Genomic DNA, 14,487 nt, shown 5'->3' with positions numbered 1-14,487 from the left:
CTCTTTGTAACCTAACGTTAACGTTGGTCAAATGTGATATTAACGCCAACTACCCTCACACACTTACAGAAACCGTAAGTTATGTGTCAATAAACAGACATAAAGGGTAATAAGAGGGAGAAAGTAAACTGGTTAGTGAGCTGTCCACTTTGTGGGTCCTGTCACCTATTGATATCTGACTAGCTAGCTACATAACGGTAGGAGGAGATAACGCTATCTGACAGAGCCATGCTAATCATTAGCTTGCAGAGTTATCAGCAGGCTAGCTGTTATTCCGAAGTTTGGGAGCCTAGTGCTAATTGTTACCAAAATACAGTAACAGCAGAAACATCAACGTTTCGGAGATGTCGCAAACAAATAAGTCACACACACAGCCATGTCTTGAATCAGCAATGAAAGGGAACAATCTTAAGAATCTGCTGTTCGCTACACTGTAACCAACCCATGCTAGCACATTTCGGACCAATGACGAAAATGTAAACAAGTGTAACGTTAACGCCGGGTAATGTATATCAGAGACAGTTGTTACACTCACTGTACATCTCCGAAGATGTACCGTTAGCTGACATACATATATGTTTGCTAAATGAGAGTTACTACCATGAGAGATCACATTCATAACATGCATGCATAACGTTACACCTTCATTCCAACAGGATGACGGTTACATTAGCTAATGAGACCCACCTCTTGTTCGGTGTCCCCCTGCTCCGAAACCCCAATCTCACTGGGTAGTTCGGCCAGGTCTGTCACCCGAATGAGCCCATCGTGAAGGAAAATAGTCTCTTCCTTCACTGACAGCCATTGGGACGAATCGACGGCCCCTGAGCCCATCTCTCTCTCCCCTTGGAAAATTAACGTAGTGGTCGAACATTAAAATTAAGTACCCAAGGTGACCGTAGTGCTCTACCCGGCAACAGACATCGTGTTGTCAGCGAAAATAAAACACCACCAATAGTGTCAGTTGAGCGACGCCCGTGCAGCTTGTAGCTGCGGCTAACGAGCTAGCTGGGTAGCTAGCAAGCTTCTGCTTTGACACCGCAGGTTGGCTTAATGGCTTTTCTGATAGAGCGCTTTCTCTCCCGTATTTTCGGTGGGGTGGGCGTGACACTCTCCTCAAATTCGTTATATTTCCACTGTTTCATCAATGGCCTCCCAATATAGCTAAGGTACAACTCTAGGCAGGGCCAATGCACGATGTGCGTTGAAGTGATAGGCTTCAGCGGTGGTCCAACTCTTGTTTTTTCTTTTTAACACCCAGATAATGAAAGCTCCTCAGCTGTCAGTGAGACGCCATTTTTCTTAGCCCAAGTCTTTCCCAGCATGCCGTGCGCAATACGATAAACACCACAACAAAGTGGACCAATGAAAGCCCGATTATTGGTTATCAAATGTGGGTTTCCGTTCTTCAGATAAAGGTGATTTAAACCCGTTTTCCAATTATTATTATTAGCAAAATAAAATTACGACTGAGCAGATCATTTACATGTATCTCAGGGTTTAGCATATCGTGCAAGGTTCTACAACGCACTTTTAGTAGGCTACCCAATAGGCCTGAACATCTAAATTCTGAAATACGTATTTGACATTTGGATGGATGTTTCTATTTTTCTCGTCTAGTACGACCTAATGTATCAAATAAAGTTGTCTTTGCGGAATTCCTCGAATGCAACATCCCGTAAGCAAACCCAAACCACTGTGCGCCTCTTACTTCAGAGCAAATATGATGTGTTAGCAGCACCACCAAGTGGACAGTATGGAGGGCATTGAACCGGCACATTTGACAGACAAGTTTGATGACTTGCAAGTCCCATCTGATCCTCAACAATACAATTTAAATAATAAGCAACCGGTTAGGCTATAAATGTGACAGTAAATTAGTGACTATGTTAAATTGTGATGATTAATCTGAGACTGTTGTGTATGAAAGTTCTCTGACACGTTCATTTATTAAATAAAAATCCAGGCAAAAGTGATTAATTTTCTTAAAAAATCAAATGCTACGTTAATTTTGATTGCATTATCTTCAAGCAGCGTTTATACAATAAAACAGGAGTTCTTCTTTTGTATCGCTTTGGACGTTGTTGCTTAATTACTTGTCCTCCATCATCCATTTTCCTCAGAGCCACCAGTAAGCCGGTTGCAGGGAAAACAACAGCCGAACACCTCAAAGAAATAAAGGAAAAAATGTTATCTCCATCACACACACACACACACACACACACACACACACACACACAGAGAGAGAGAGAGATAGCCTTTACATGTGCCTGTAGTTGTATAGTAATACTAGCCTTACACTCAACAGCTTAATTGCCATTCTTACCTGGTACTCTTGCTACAGTATTTGGTACTCTGCAATCCAAAACAGAGCAAAGACACATGATCTTGTAAAAGGGTCTGAATGGTTTTGGCATCCTTTAGATGTCTGATGTGGCCTGACAACCTACAAGAGGCGGTGGAGGGTAGTCAATGAAGAAGTGACAAGAGAACAGAGAAGAAGAGTGAAGGCAAGAAATTAATTTGTGATATGTTTCTGATATGAAGGACCCTAGGATAAAACCAATAAAAGGGAGAAGTTAAAGAATACTCATGCAATTCCCCCGTCAGTGAGTGAAACGTAGGCTACTGTTTCATGTGTGCACTGTTTTTCTTACCTGTGGGTACAGTCACAATGGTAAATACTCTTTGACTCATTGTTGTTGTAGCCATATCTTCTCTCAAAAGGGGGGATTTTATGTGCACAGTCATCCAAGTCTTTGAGGTGACTGCAGAGAAGATTGCCTACAGTAGACCAGAGAACAACATGAAGTTTATTCTAAGCAATTAGACGCTTTGCCTGTCCAGAAAATGTAAACCTACACGAATGGACTTTATTAGGCATAACAATTCCTCCAACACTTAAATATATTATGAAATTGTTCAATACATATTACAGAATCATAGAACTAATGCAATGATGTAAATATCACCATAAGGATAAAAATGTTGATTGATACTTTAAATGACTATAACTTTGGACTATCACTGTGGTCTGTTTGCACCTTCCGTGGGTTTGTACATTTCATTATCCTCTGGCCTGAAGACAAATAGTTGATGCTAGAGCCGTCATAAAATTCTCGTGGCTTCCCTACGCTATGATGCTACCTGAGGTATGTGTGCCCTATGGCTGAGAATTGCCCCGGCAGCTATACAGCTGCCTCTCTCTCACACCCTTCTCCTGGCCAGCTGCACCACGCCGTGGTGACACTAAAATTATCGTTTGTGATTTTGATCACGACTGTGATTACCACTGTCTTACATTGGTACTCTCTCACTCCTTCTGTTGTTTCAAGTGAACACAACAGTTCATATAAATGGTAGAATATGTCTAGACAAGATTATGGATTTAGGACTGAGTATGGCTTATGCGCTATGATATAAAGCAAACCCCTTCAGCAGTTAAACAACCATTCCCCAAGAGACACACTGATGTACCTGATTGATTGGGTATTTTTGATGAGGCAGAGTCAGAGTTACTCTTTGTCCGTGGCAGAGTCTTCACTGAGATCTTCCTTGGGCTGTTCTTCGCCCTTTGTGTTGTACGTGGGGTCTTTTGTTGTGAAGATTCTGTCATCTCACTCCTTGTTGATACTGCTGCTCTGGTCTGATTTGGAGAAATGTTGGTTGTACTCCGAGTGGTTGTTAATATACCTCTAGATGCCTCCACTGTGGCTAGTGTGGATGTCTGCACTGCCTTTTCCTGGGGTGACTTTGTTACATTGGCTGTGGGGTCATTTGAGGTAACTGCTGTTGATGTATTCCTTGCCTGTGCAGATGCCTCAGTCAGGGGTGTAATGACCTTATCTGACCTTGATGTCTGAGCGACTGGAATTTGAATCATGCCTTTGTGATGTCCACTCTCCTTCCCTGCGTCTCCTGCTTCCAGGGGTGATTCTGGTTCCAAGCAGGCCTCTTCCCCAGAGTGAGTGGGGAAGAATGTGTCTCCTTTGGGGATACCTCTTGGTTCACATCGCCGTTGCTGATGCTGAAGCTGTGTGGGTTGGTTAAAGGGTTGTGGACTGGGTGGTACTGTCTGGTTAAGAGAACTAGGTGGTGACGCTGCAGGTGTCTGTGTTGAAGAAAGATTCATTAGCTTCTCTGCTGGCGTCATTTGAGACCTTGTTGTGTTTTTGCCTGGTATTTCCGATGGTTGTGATGTGGTTTGTGGGTTGAAAAAGAAAGATACATTCTTCTGTGTGTTATTTACATCCCCTACTGTTGGAAATGTTGTCATCTTTGATGGAAATGAAGTCTTTCTCAGTAGAGGGGTAACTGATTGTGTAGCTGACTGACTTGGAGCCACTTTCTTGGCTTTGCGGCTCTGAGATTTCCTTCCTTTCTTTGCCTTTTGATGGAATTTGTTCCCTTTCACTGGCTTTAGTTTACCAGAGTCTCGGGGAGTCACAGGCTTTACTCGAGATGTGATGGGGGTTTTAACTGAGGGTTCGACTGTCACATGGTGACCTACTGATAGGACAGGGTCCTTAGTTCTTGAGATCAAGTAGGTGGCATTATATAGATCTTGCGTCTGGAGAACAGCATACGGTGCCATTTGAATTTCTGTGCATCTGTGGACATACAGAAAAATTATGTGTTAATTGGACTCACAAATGCTATCCCATCCAGTGGATGTATACAGGAGCAAGCAACACACACAGCACAATCCTCTGTGTAGACCTGTTTTATGGAGGCACCATAACTATAACTAGAGATAGGCTTAGACTTGTTTCCAGGGGGACCATAAATAAAAAGCAACACTGTAACCAAGACCTCAACTTGGGGAGGGTTTAGTGGAATATTGTACAAGTCAGAACCAGTATTAAAACTGTATCTCTCTCCGACACAGTAAGTATATAGACATCACACAGTCACATTTACTGTCCTACTTGATATGGTGGTATGCAGCACCTGTCTGTGTGGTACGGCCCCACTTTAGGAAATTAAAGAGCTGAAGTATACTTTAGAAGTAGTATGCAGGCACATTGGAATTAACTCCATTTCAGAAGTGCAACAGGAGTAAAAAAAAAAAAAGAATCTTCACAGAAATCCACAATTCAGACAGCGGCGACGCTTTGATGTTGTGGGTGGTCTGCTCCATTTGATCAGGTCGATGAAAGATATCTTCACACAGTAGCCTACTAATTAAAAAAGATCCGGTGTCTGAGTCTTCCGTAATGTTGCTCCACTCACCTTCCCCACCAGTTGGAGTTGGAGCAGTGTTTCCTCTGGGTGAAATCGAAACAGGGCATTTGAAGAATGTTGAAGAAGCTGTAGCCCACCATATGGGAGATGGCGTCGTTCACGTCCATCAGACACTGGCGGAATCTGGCAGGGGACAGGAGCTTGTGTTATTTGATTCGGCAAAGCTTCATTCAACGAAGGAGAACTTTTTAGTCATGACTCACGATCCACTTAGTTTGTCATCATCAAACACCTGCTTACTGCACACAAGTGCACAACAAAACTCAACAAACCATAAAGCTATCTTTAAACCAATAACAATCTTCCCCTCAGAAGAACTAGTGATGACTATGGTCTCCATGTGTGTGGAATGTAAAATTTAGATGCCAGAGTCAGAGTTGGCAGAGAAGATAGGCGGAGGGGGAGAAAATTCTCTATACCTGTAAATATGTGTGTGTGTGTGTGTGTGTGTGTGTGTGTGTGTGTGTGTGTGTGTGTGCGCGTACCTGCATGCATGCATGTCTGTGTATGTGCATGCGTGTGTGTGCGTGCATGCATGTGCGTGCACATGTGTGTGTGTGTGTGTGTGTGTGTGTGTGTGTGTGTGATGAGGGGTCATGCAGGGGCTCTTTTCACATTTTTCACATTTTTCTTTTCACAGATTTCTCCATTCCATGTCATTCCATGGGGTCAGCTGTCTGTCACCCCCTGTAAGACTCACAAATGAAGGTCACCCATTCCATTTTTCTTTTTCTTTAACATGGGTGCTTCCCTCACCCCCTCTGGGGCGAAGACAGCAGCAAGCATGCTCACCTGTGGTCACAGTCACAGTGCGAGACAGTGAAGATGTTGCGGTTGAAGACTCCAAAGTTCACAGTGAAGGAGTGGATGACACTGGAACAGTGGTCATGTTCACGGCAGCACCTGTCTGTGGGCTCAAACATGCCTGAGGAGGGAAACACCAACAAGCTCTGAAAGACCACATCAATTTCACACTGGGTATAATAAATGAAGTGCATTATTTCAAGGTGCATATCTACAAAAAAATCAGACACAGACAGCAAAGATGAGGCACTTGATCAGAAATTGCTATTATGCACAGAAATCCCTTGAGTAACATTCCGCTGGATCTAGTTTGAACCGTGACACATAGGCTAGAGCATAGGTTCTCAAAGTGCGGCCCGGGGGCCAATGGCGGCCCGCGGAAACATTTCTGGTGGCCCGCGATAACATCTGATAACATCTGTAAAACTGTTAAAACTGTACTGTGTGCTTTGAAAAGAATGAATCTCCGTTTAGTGGTGTTTCGTGGCCGTCAGGTTTTCCAGTGGTGCTTTGGTAGCTGGAATTGGCCCAGAATAAGGCCTATACTAAGAAGCAAGGCACACTGAGACTGTTTGTTCTAAATAAGTTTGTACTTGAAATGGACTGCAACCAGAACTGTTATATCCCAAATTTGTCTGTTAAGGGTAGAGAACCCCAGGGATTGTGTGTGCATTGTTTTGCCAGGTTTAGCCTCAGTTATGAATGAAAATGTGTTTAATGCAATAAATAGAAACTGTAGAGATGCAACCTGGTCTTTAAAATGATTACAAATAGGATTTTTTTCCAGTTTTTTTTTCTCCTCCCGCCCCTTTGGCGGCCCTCAGTTCAATGTTGGGTTCCTGAATTGGCCCTCACCAATCAAAACTTTGAGAACCCCTGGGCTAGAGCCTTTCAATTATGAAGAAATTTGGCGACATTATGGAATTATGGATGCTTTCCTTCAACACACCCTGTTCAACTATTACTACTATCAAACTGTCTGTTCACAACATTCTACTTACCGAGCTGTTCATATTCAAGGGCTTTGCTACCAGTGCCGCACCATAGGGTACCTGGAAAAATAATAGCACGTTTTGTCCGCCTTGTGATTCCTGAGGTCCGCCTTCCCATTTGCGTTATTTGTGGTTCATTCTTCTCTGAAACTGAAGTGTCCCGTCCATAACAAGGACTGTCCTGTCCCGTTATTACACTAAAATTATAACTGTTGGCAATGATTACATCAACTTGCAAGTTTTGCCTTCTACGACATAAAGAAAGATACTGTCCGATGACCACATCGTCCTCATGTGTTTTGCAGTATACAAGCTGACGGTTTTCATTCCAAATACTTGAATACAACACTAAAGACTTTGCATGTGTCCCATTTTTCCCAAGAAGAAAACTTACTTGGGTGCCCCCAACTATTAAGTGAGCATGGAAGCACAGAAGCTCGTCTTCCTTGGCTTCTGATACTCCCCACGGACAGAGCATGGCCAAAGTAAGAACAAATGGTAACAGAACTGTCACCTGCATCTCAACAATAAATAAACAATACAATAATTACTACTACTAAGTAAAAAGCGTCAAAGAACCAGTTCTTCAGCGTAACTTACATCCATAGTAGAAGCTTTGGAGGCTAATTGCACGGTCATTACATTACCAAAATGCGCAAAGGCGCACCGATTGCACAAGCTTGCAAGTGGCAGCCGGAAAGAAATCATTCAATACCAACAATGACGTTTGCGTTGACACCATCTGACGGATCCAATGAATGACTGTACAATACTATATTCTACACCCATTGGCTCCAACAGAAAGGGGGAAGAGAAGGGTTAGTGGAGGTGTTTCGCTGCCAATGCAAATTAAGACACTAAGTGTTGTTTGGGTTCGACAGTATTTTTGATCCCTCTAAGCCAGAAATTGTTATCGGAAGAATGCTTTGTTTATTATTTACTTGGGGCACTCAGCTGCTCAAGGAAACATTATTTCCATGTTAACCTTTCGTGCGTGCCTATACTTGAACCTTACATAACAAAATCACTTCTTTCAGTAAATGCAGAGAGCGTGGAACTTGAAACGCTGGATCGCCACTTAGCATGACCAATGACATATTAAAATATCTCCTACTTTCTGACTAGACTACAGAAACTGTATAATCTACAAACGAATGAAGTAACCTTTTTGTAAGTTAAACCACATTGTTTCAAAAGAATTTCAATTTCTAAAGACGTGTAGAAGGTGTGGCAAAGCATTTTTTTTTAAATAAAGGAGTGAGGTGAGCTCAACAGCAACAACAAATAACCATAATCAAAGAATGACACTTGTAAGTTAGGAGTTTACATGAGAGTTTATTGGTCAGTGAGGACCAGATCTATGTAAAATAGATATTTTTACATGCAAAACAAAGTCCAAACATACAAGTTATTTTCTGCTTTCTCAAGGACATGCACTACATATATACAGTCCATTATGATAAAGCAGCAATCATTCCATAAGCAGTAAACATGTAGAACAGGGAGAATGGGGTAGACTTAGTTTTAAACATAAATATTATTTTAAAAATTTGTGTTAGGTTTGTCAAGTAAATCATGTTTTAATTAATTTATTTTTTCTTTCATTAGATCATCTGTGTCTGCATCTTTATGGGCAAACGGCCAATTAAACAGACCCACAAACTTTTCACTTGAAGAAACCCACCCCTCAGAAATTTTGGAATACTGAATTTCTAAAGTCTTCAGAGTGCACCACATATCTTTTACCCTGCAAAACTAAGGGGTGGTTTTCTGCATCAATGTAAACATTTTTCAGGCATTATTCACAGTCACTATTGTAGGGGGAGGGGGTTCTGACAGGCAACCAGAGGTTATCTAAGGGAAGAGGGGAGGGCTAGAACAGTGCTACAAACGTAAGGGGGGACTATCAAGTGCTAGGAGGAAGGAAGTCAAGAGGATAGGTTGGAGGATGGGGAGTGGGGATAAGCCTCATCTACATCATGAACAACAACACACTATCTCATGCATAGGGTTTGAGGGTGGGGGGGGGGGGGCAGCAGAAAGATTGATAGAAACTCTTGAGGTCACATACCATTGAATATTGTGTGCTTTCCTGATTACTCACACACGGATCGGGCTGTAGCCACACGCTAAAAGCATCAGGTGATTTGAAGAAGGGGAGGGGGGAGAGGGGTGAGGGCTTTGTGCAGTTTGGGAAAGGAGGTGGGGGCTGGAGGCAGTGGGTGGGGTTCAGATGGAGGATGCCTTAGCATACTGCATGACTGCCCCAGGCACCAGACGAGGGAGAGGCCACAAAGCACTTGGCATGCAAGAACGGGCAGGGGAGAGTCGAGCGAACTCTCGCTCTGTGGAACTTCAAGCTTGGCGACAGGTCGGGACTCCCAACGACTCTTTCCTCCCCCCCGCCGATAAGGAATGACAAGGCAGTAAGAGCAAGTGGTTCTGAGATTATGCAGGCGTCTGCCTTTCTCTGCTCAGGTAGAATCAATGTGGTAGAAAATCTCATGAGACATTTCCACTCCCAAAGGGTCTGAGAAAGAAGGGACAATTTGCTCTTTTACGGCTTCATGTAAACAACCACTAGTTTCTGTGCATTGATTTTTTCCCCCATTTTTTTTTTTGTAATATACACAACAGGAGTTTTGTGTTGTTGTTTGTTTTCACCACTCTCTAACCACCTACAAAGATCAGTCAAGGTATCTAACATTGAGGAACATGACTTCAAGCATAACTCCATAAGTGGGCATCTAGGCCATGTACATCCAAAGCTAACTTCAACATAAACTGACTTTTTTTGCACTTATAGCAAAATGGACAATACTGTATTTCCATTCTACAATGCTAAGTAATCATCACAAAATATCATAAATAATGTGAGTCATGATGCTAATTAATTACCAAGTAATACTACTACAGGTTAACTCTAAAACAAGAAAGAACAGTCTTGACATAATCCTAAGAAGTTGTCAGAGCTCACTGCATTTCACAATAGCACAGGCCTGTCACTTTTGTGTCAATCATGCTCCACTTTTCTTTACTGTATTTTGATTTCCCTTTTTATGCTTTTATCTTTGATACCTTTTTGACATGTTGCTAAGACGTGATAAAGCATTTGAATGTACAAAAGAAAATGCTCTCATCTCTTGAGATGGGTGAGGACGCGGTTGTGTAATGGTGTTAGCTTCTCGTTTGTTCATGCTTCTACACGTGACTCTGTGCTTTCCACCTGTTGGCCTCATCATCTGATGTCAACATTCCACACCTGACAGCTGAGAGGAGGCGGCATGTCCAGCCCAGTGCAGGCGGCAAACTGCAGACCCTACACCTACCCTGTGCCGGCTTTTTTTGTGCAAGCTCAGTCTCATCGTCTAAGCCTTGCGGTTTTCTGAAGTCGCTTTTAAAACATTTCAGTTTCTTTTTTAGCATAAACTTTGGAGATATCACAATCCCATGACTGACTAATCAGTGGCCACCCTCACCAACAGTTAAGAATGACATCTCTATTTTTTTCTCTCTTTTTTTCTCTCTCTCTTTCTCTGCCTGTTTCATGACAATGAATATATTCTCGAGTATTTCAGGAGTGATTGCACATTACCCAGTGATGACGGTAAGACGGAGAGATACGCCCGAAAGAGGGCCGCTTGGTGTTTATGGGATAGGGGGTGCTCAGTGCAGCAGTGGTTAAAGTCAGTCCACTGTTAGAAGGATGCAGGACATTGAAGTCTAAAAGGAGACCAAAGTAGATACGAGTGCTAGTTAGTTTAAGGAATGCAGGGCTGGACATTGTCAACAGTGGAGGTCTGGGGTCAGCCGGAGGTGGAGAAGCATGGTGTGGCGTGGAGGCGATGTGTGGACGGCGGTCAGTAGGGGTGGACGTCATGCAAGGCGGGCATGAGAGGGGGTGGACAGAGCCCCAACGGAGCCCCCTTAATCACTGGTGTCGTGGTTCGCGTTGAGCAGGGTGTGCCAGCGCTCAATCTTCTTGTCCTTGTTCTTGAGGCACTCGTACCAGTGTTTCAGTTGCTCGCCTTTGGCCGTGATGCCCAGCTGGCAGCCGCCTGTCACCACGACGCCCGGGAAGACGGAGGAGAAGAGGGAGTAAAAAAAAAGGAGAGAAAATGAACTGTCAATCAAACTGTGACCAATATCTACAATCAAACGGCATGTAAACTGTTCCCTAAAATAACTTTTCAACTTTTTACAATATCAACAGTGTTATTTTATAGTGACAAAATGTTACATTCAAAAGATGCTTATTTGTGACTTAACCACAATACTTTTCAGGAGGATAGCATGTCTGTGAGTTACAGTGTACAGTAGCAGAGGACTGTGCATCCAGTTCACGTTTGTTCCGTCTAATTTGCTATGAGTGAGAAAAATGAACTATTGTGCTTAAAAGCACAATATTTTCAACATTTCTTGTCCCAGGTTTCTGTCTTTGAAGTTGTTTTGACAATAATAAAGTTAGCTTGCACTATGCTGGCTTCTTTCCCCCTTTTGAACAGATCAAAATGATTTTCAAAATGACTTTTGAAAGTAATTTCCTAGGCAAGTACTGAGACTGGGGAAGGTAAAATGTCCATAGTAAATAAAATTCAGTCTTTGCTTTGCATTGTTTACAGAATGGAAACCATTATTTACACCATAAGGGAAGGTGCAGCAAAAGCATCAACTCAATGTGATCAAGTGTGAAAACTGAAACATATCTTACAGTGTGACTCAATTGCTTCAATTCTGTGCAAATGTTTCAATTGCGAAAATGATTTAGTGAGACAGAGAGAGAGAGAGGGAGAGAGTAAGAGGGTGAGTGAGTGAGTGAGAGAGAGAAAGAGAGAGAGAGAGAGAGAGAGAGAGAGAGAGAGAGAGAGAGAGAGTACTTTGCTGAGATTGTGTTGGTGCCTACAGATGGCTTGGCACCTCTGGGAAAAGCTTTTAGGTAATTAGATTTGAAACAGCCGGCAAAGAGCTGCCCTTCTGAATGTTATGAAACTCCTTCCTCACCGATGTAGTCATTGGATTTGCCAATGTCGTAGTCCCAAACGGAAATGCCCAGGGTCTTTTTGGCCAACTCTGCGTGTTTGATTTCATAGCTGAATTCCTGCAAGACAAGCATGGTTTTTGCTGAAATTCTTATTTCGCATTTCATTTTTTTTTCTGTGAAATTATGACAGCGATGTGATGCTGCATGTATACAAGTCGGCATTCAAGTAAACAAATAAATAAGACATCAAAATGGAAAGAAAGCAAGCAAAAAATGGAGATGGAATAGAAGAAAAAGAAAGTCGAGAGGAAAGAGCAAAAGACTAAATATGAAGGGGAAAAAAGACAGAAAGAAAATATTAATGAAAAATAAGGAAAGACAAGAAAGTAATGCGTGTGAATATATGGGCCATATGAGTGTGAAGAGCTGCTTTGAGTGGGTGATGTTTCACTTTGACTGGGATGGCATACAAACCTCATTAAACTCTGGGTTCAGAGTCTTCTTCTTGATCTGAGTCTTCTGCTTGGCCTTCTTCCCCATGTCAGGCTTCAGGAAACTAGGTTTCAAACACGGATACATCCGATGGTTAGACTCCAGCCCGTCATACACACATACCAACAACATCGTTCATATGAAAGAAATAGGACATGGGGAATCTGGTGTTAGGACTACCAATTGCAATATTTCCACAGAGGGACCTGCACCTCAGATTGATTACGTATGTGCATACTGATTCATGTTCATTCATGTTGACTCAGTGAGACTATGAATCAGACAGTTACGGCACAGCGCAAACACTGAAACACATCAAAGATAATTACAGAGCACTTGAAGCCGCTGACACAGCAAGGATCAGAGATGGATGGGTATGTATATGTAAATAAGTATATGAGAGATGAAGGGAGGAAGGGAGGAAGGAAGGAAGGAAGGAAGGAAGGGAGGAAGGAAGGAAGGAAGGAAGGGAGGAAGGAAGGGAGGGAGGAAGGAAGGGAGGGAGGGAGGAAGGAAGGAAGGAAGGGAGGGAAGGGAGGGAGGGAAGGGAGGGAGGAAGGGAGGAAGGGAGGGAGGGAGGGAGGGAGGGAGGAAGGGAAGGGAAAGGGAGGGAGGAGGGAGGGAGGGAGGAAGGGAGGAAGGAAGGGAGGGAGGGAGGAAGGGAAGGGAGGAAGGGAAGAAAGGAAGGAAGGGAGGAAGGAAGGGGAGGGAGGAAGGGAGGAAGGAAGGAGGAAGGGAAGGAGGGGGGGAGGGGAGGGAGGAAGGGGAGGGAAGGAAGGAGGGAAGGAAGGAGGGAGGGAGGGAAGGGAAGGAAGGAAGGGGGAGGGAAGGAAGGGAGGAAGGGAGGAAGGGAAGGGAAGGGAGGAAGGAGGAGGAAGGAAGGAAGGAAGGAAGGGGGAGGGAGGAAGGGAGGAAGGAAGGAGGGGGGAGGAAGGGAGGAAGGAAGGGAGGAAGGAAGGAAGGAGGGGGAGGAGGGAGGGAGGAAGGAAGGGAGGGAGGAAGGAAGGGGAAGGAAGGGGAGGGAGGAAGGGAGGAGGGGGAGGGAAAAGACTGAATGAGCTCACATTTTCACGAAGGGGTCAGAGTATCCGTTGGCATCCATGGCAGCCAGGTGAACGCAGCGCACCACCCCGACGATGAGGCGGCCCAGCTGGGTGCTGTACATCAAAGAGATGAGAATCCGACCACGCTCCTCCACCTCTCCATCTTTCCCCGGCTGCAGAGAGAAAGAGAAAGAGAGAGAGACAGAGAGAGAGAGAGAGAGAGAGAGATTTAATATGTAAAAGTTGAGGACAAAGCATTCGGGATCAAAAGTAGCAGTGTGGGATGGCATTATGGATCAGGAAGAGATCATAGGGCCCATTCACAGGCTGCTGGAGGGAACACACAGAGTAGCCACATGAGAGAGACAGAGCAGGACACTGCACTGGGAGGCCAAACTCATTCTCACATTCTCAAACAGCGTGTCCAGCAAAGAGACGGCTCATTTGCACATCAGTTCATTGACACTCTCCGTCTAGCCATGCATTTTTCTCTCTTCACTCTCTTTCATTCATACCACTCATCCACCCATCCACCCATCCGTCCGCGGCTCTTACCTCGTCCTCGTAGAGCGCGATGCCTCGAGCTCCTCCTGCCGTGGCGGTTCTCTTTGTCTGCGGAGAGATGAGAGAGAGTAGGTGAGAGCGCCGGCGCCAGTGTAAGCATGAAATAACTGCTGGTGGAGGACTTCAACAGAACCTATTTAACTATTCAATTAGAGGATCAGTTTAGTAACCCAATCCCTGGATTGCATGCAAAAGGGGAAAAAAAAAAAAGAAAGAAAGAAAGAAAGGGAAAGAAATGGTTTGAAAGTCTTTTGGCACTGTCCCTAAGAGCATACAAGAATGAAGGAGGACACAGAGGAAGTGGGACATGAAAGAACAGAGATGGGGGAATAGTCAAGTCACTTGCTTGCTTTGGAGTATTTTCATT

General features: G+C 43.9%; 3 protein-coding genes across 5 annotated transcripts in view; all 3 read right to left on the bottom strand.

Moving 5' to 3' along the window:
- Positions 1-1,312, bottom strand: part of LOC125289933 (probable E3 ubiquitin-protein ligase HECTD4) — a 66,305-nt gene extending 64,993 nt beyond the window's left edge. The window contains 1 exon segment of the mRNA XM_048237042.1: positions 688-1,312. Coding sequence (XP_048092999.1) covers positions 688-834 — 147 coding nt within the window. The 5' untranslated portion in view covers positions 835-1,312.
- Positions 1,313-1,930: 618 nt separating this feature from the next.
- LOC125289631 (group 3 secretory phospholipase A2-like) lies at positions 1,931-7,771 on the bottom strand. 2 transcript variants are annotated; one of them, XM_048236587.1, is made up of 8 exons: positions 7,641-7,771; positions 7,050-7,100; positions 6,037-6,169; positions 5,233-5,367; positions 3,478-4,610; positions 2,658-2,784; positions 2,327-2,446; positions 1,931-2,166 (listed from the first exon to the last, which is right to left on the bottom strand). In XM_048236587.1, exons 3-8 carry the CDS (start codon positions 6,165-6,167, stop codon positions 2,001-2,003), a joined length of 1,812 nt encoding a protein of 603 aa, XP_048092544.1. In that variant the 5' UTR covers positions 6,168-6,169; positions 7,050-7,100; positions 7,641-7,771; the 3' UTR covers positions 1,931-2,000. The 2 variants fall into 2 exon arrangements, with proteins under 2 accessions (XP_048092544.1, XP_048092543.1); XM_048236586.1 differs by having other exon boundaries at positions 7,050-7,771.
- A 1,669-nt stretch (positions 7,772-9,440) lies between these two features.
- Positions 9,441-14,487, bottom strand: part of LOC125289689 (rabphilin-3A-like) — a 37,031-nt gene continuing 31,984 nt past the window's right edge. For both annotated transcript variants that reach the window (XM_048236656.1, XM_048236655.1), the window contains exons 16-20: positions 14,112-14,168; positions 13,578-13,729; positions 12,496-12,577; positions 12,042-12,138; positions 9,441-11,098 (exon numbers count right to left, since the gene is read on the bottom strand). In XM_048236656.1, coding sequence (XP_048092613.1) covers positions 10,968-11,098; positions 12,042-12,138; positions 12,496-12,577; positions 13,578-13,729; positions 14,112-14,168 — 519 coding nt within the window. In that variant the 3' untranslated portion in view covers positions 9,441-10,967. The remainder of the gene's footprint in view (positions 11,099-12,041; positions 12,139-12,495; positions 12,578-13,577; positions 13,730-14,111; positions 14,169-14,487) is intronic.

The sequence above is a fragment of the Alosa alosa genome, chromosome 24, assembly GCF_017589495.1.
Source record: "Alosa alosa isolate M-15738 ecotype Scorff River chromosome 24, AALO_Geno_1.1, whole genome shotgun sequence".
NCBI lineage: Eukaryota > Metazoa > Chordata > Actinopteri > Clupeiformes > Clupeidae > Alosa > Alosa alosa.
This window is presented reverse-complemented; position numbering and strand designations above follow the sequence as displayed.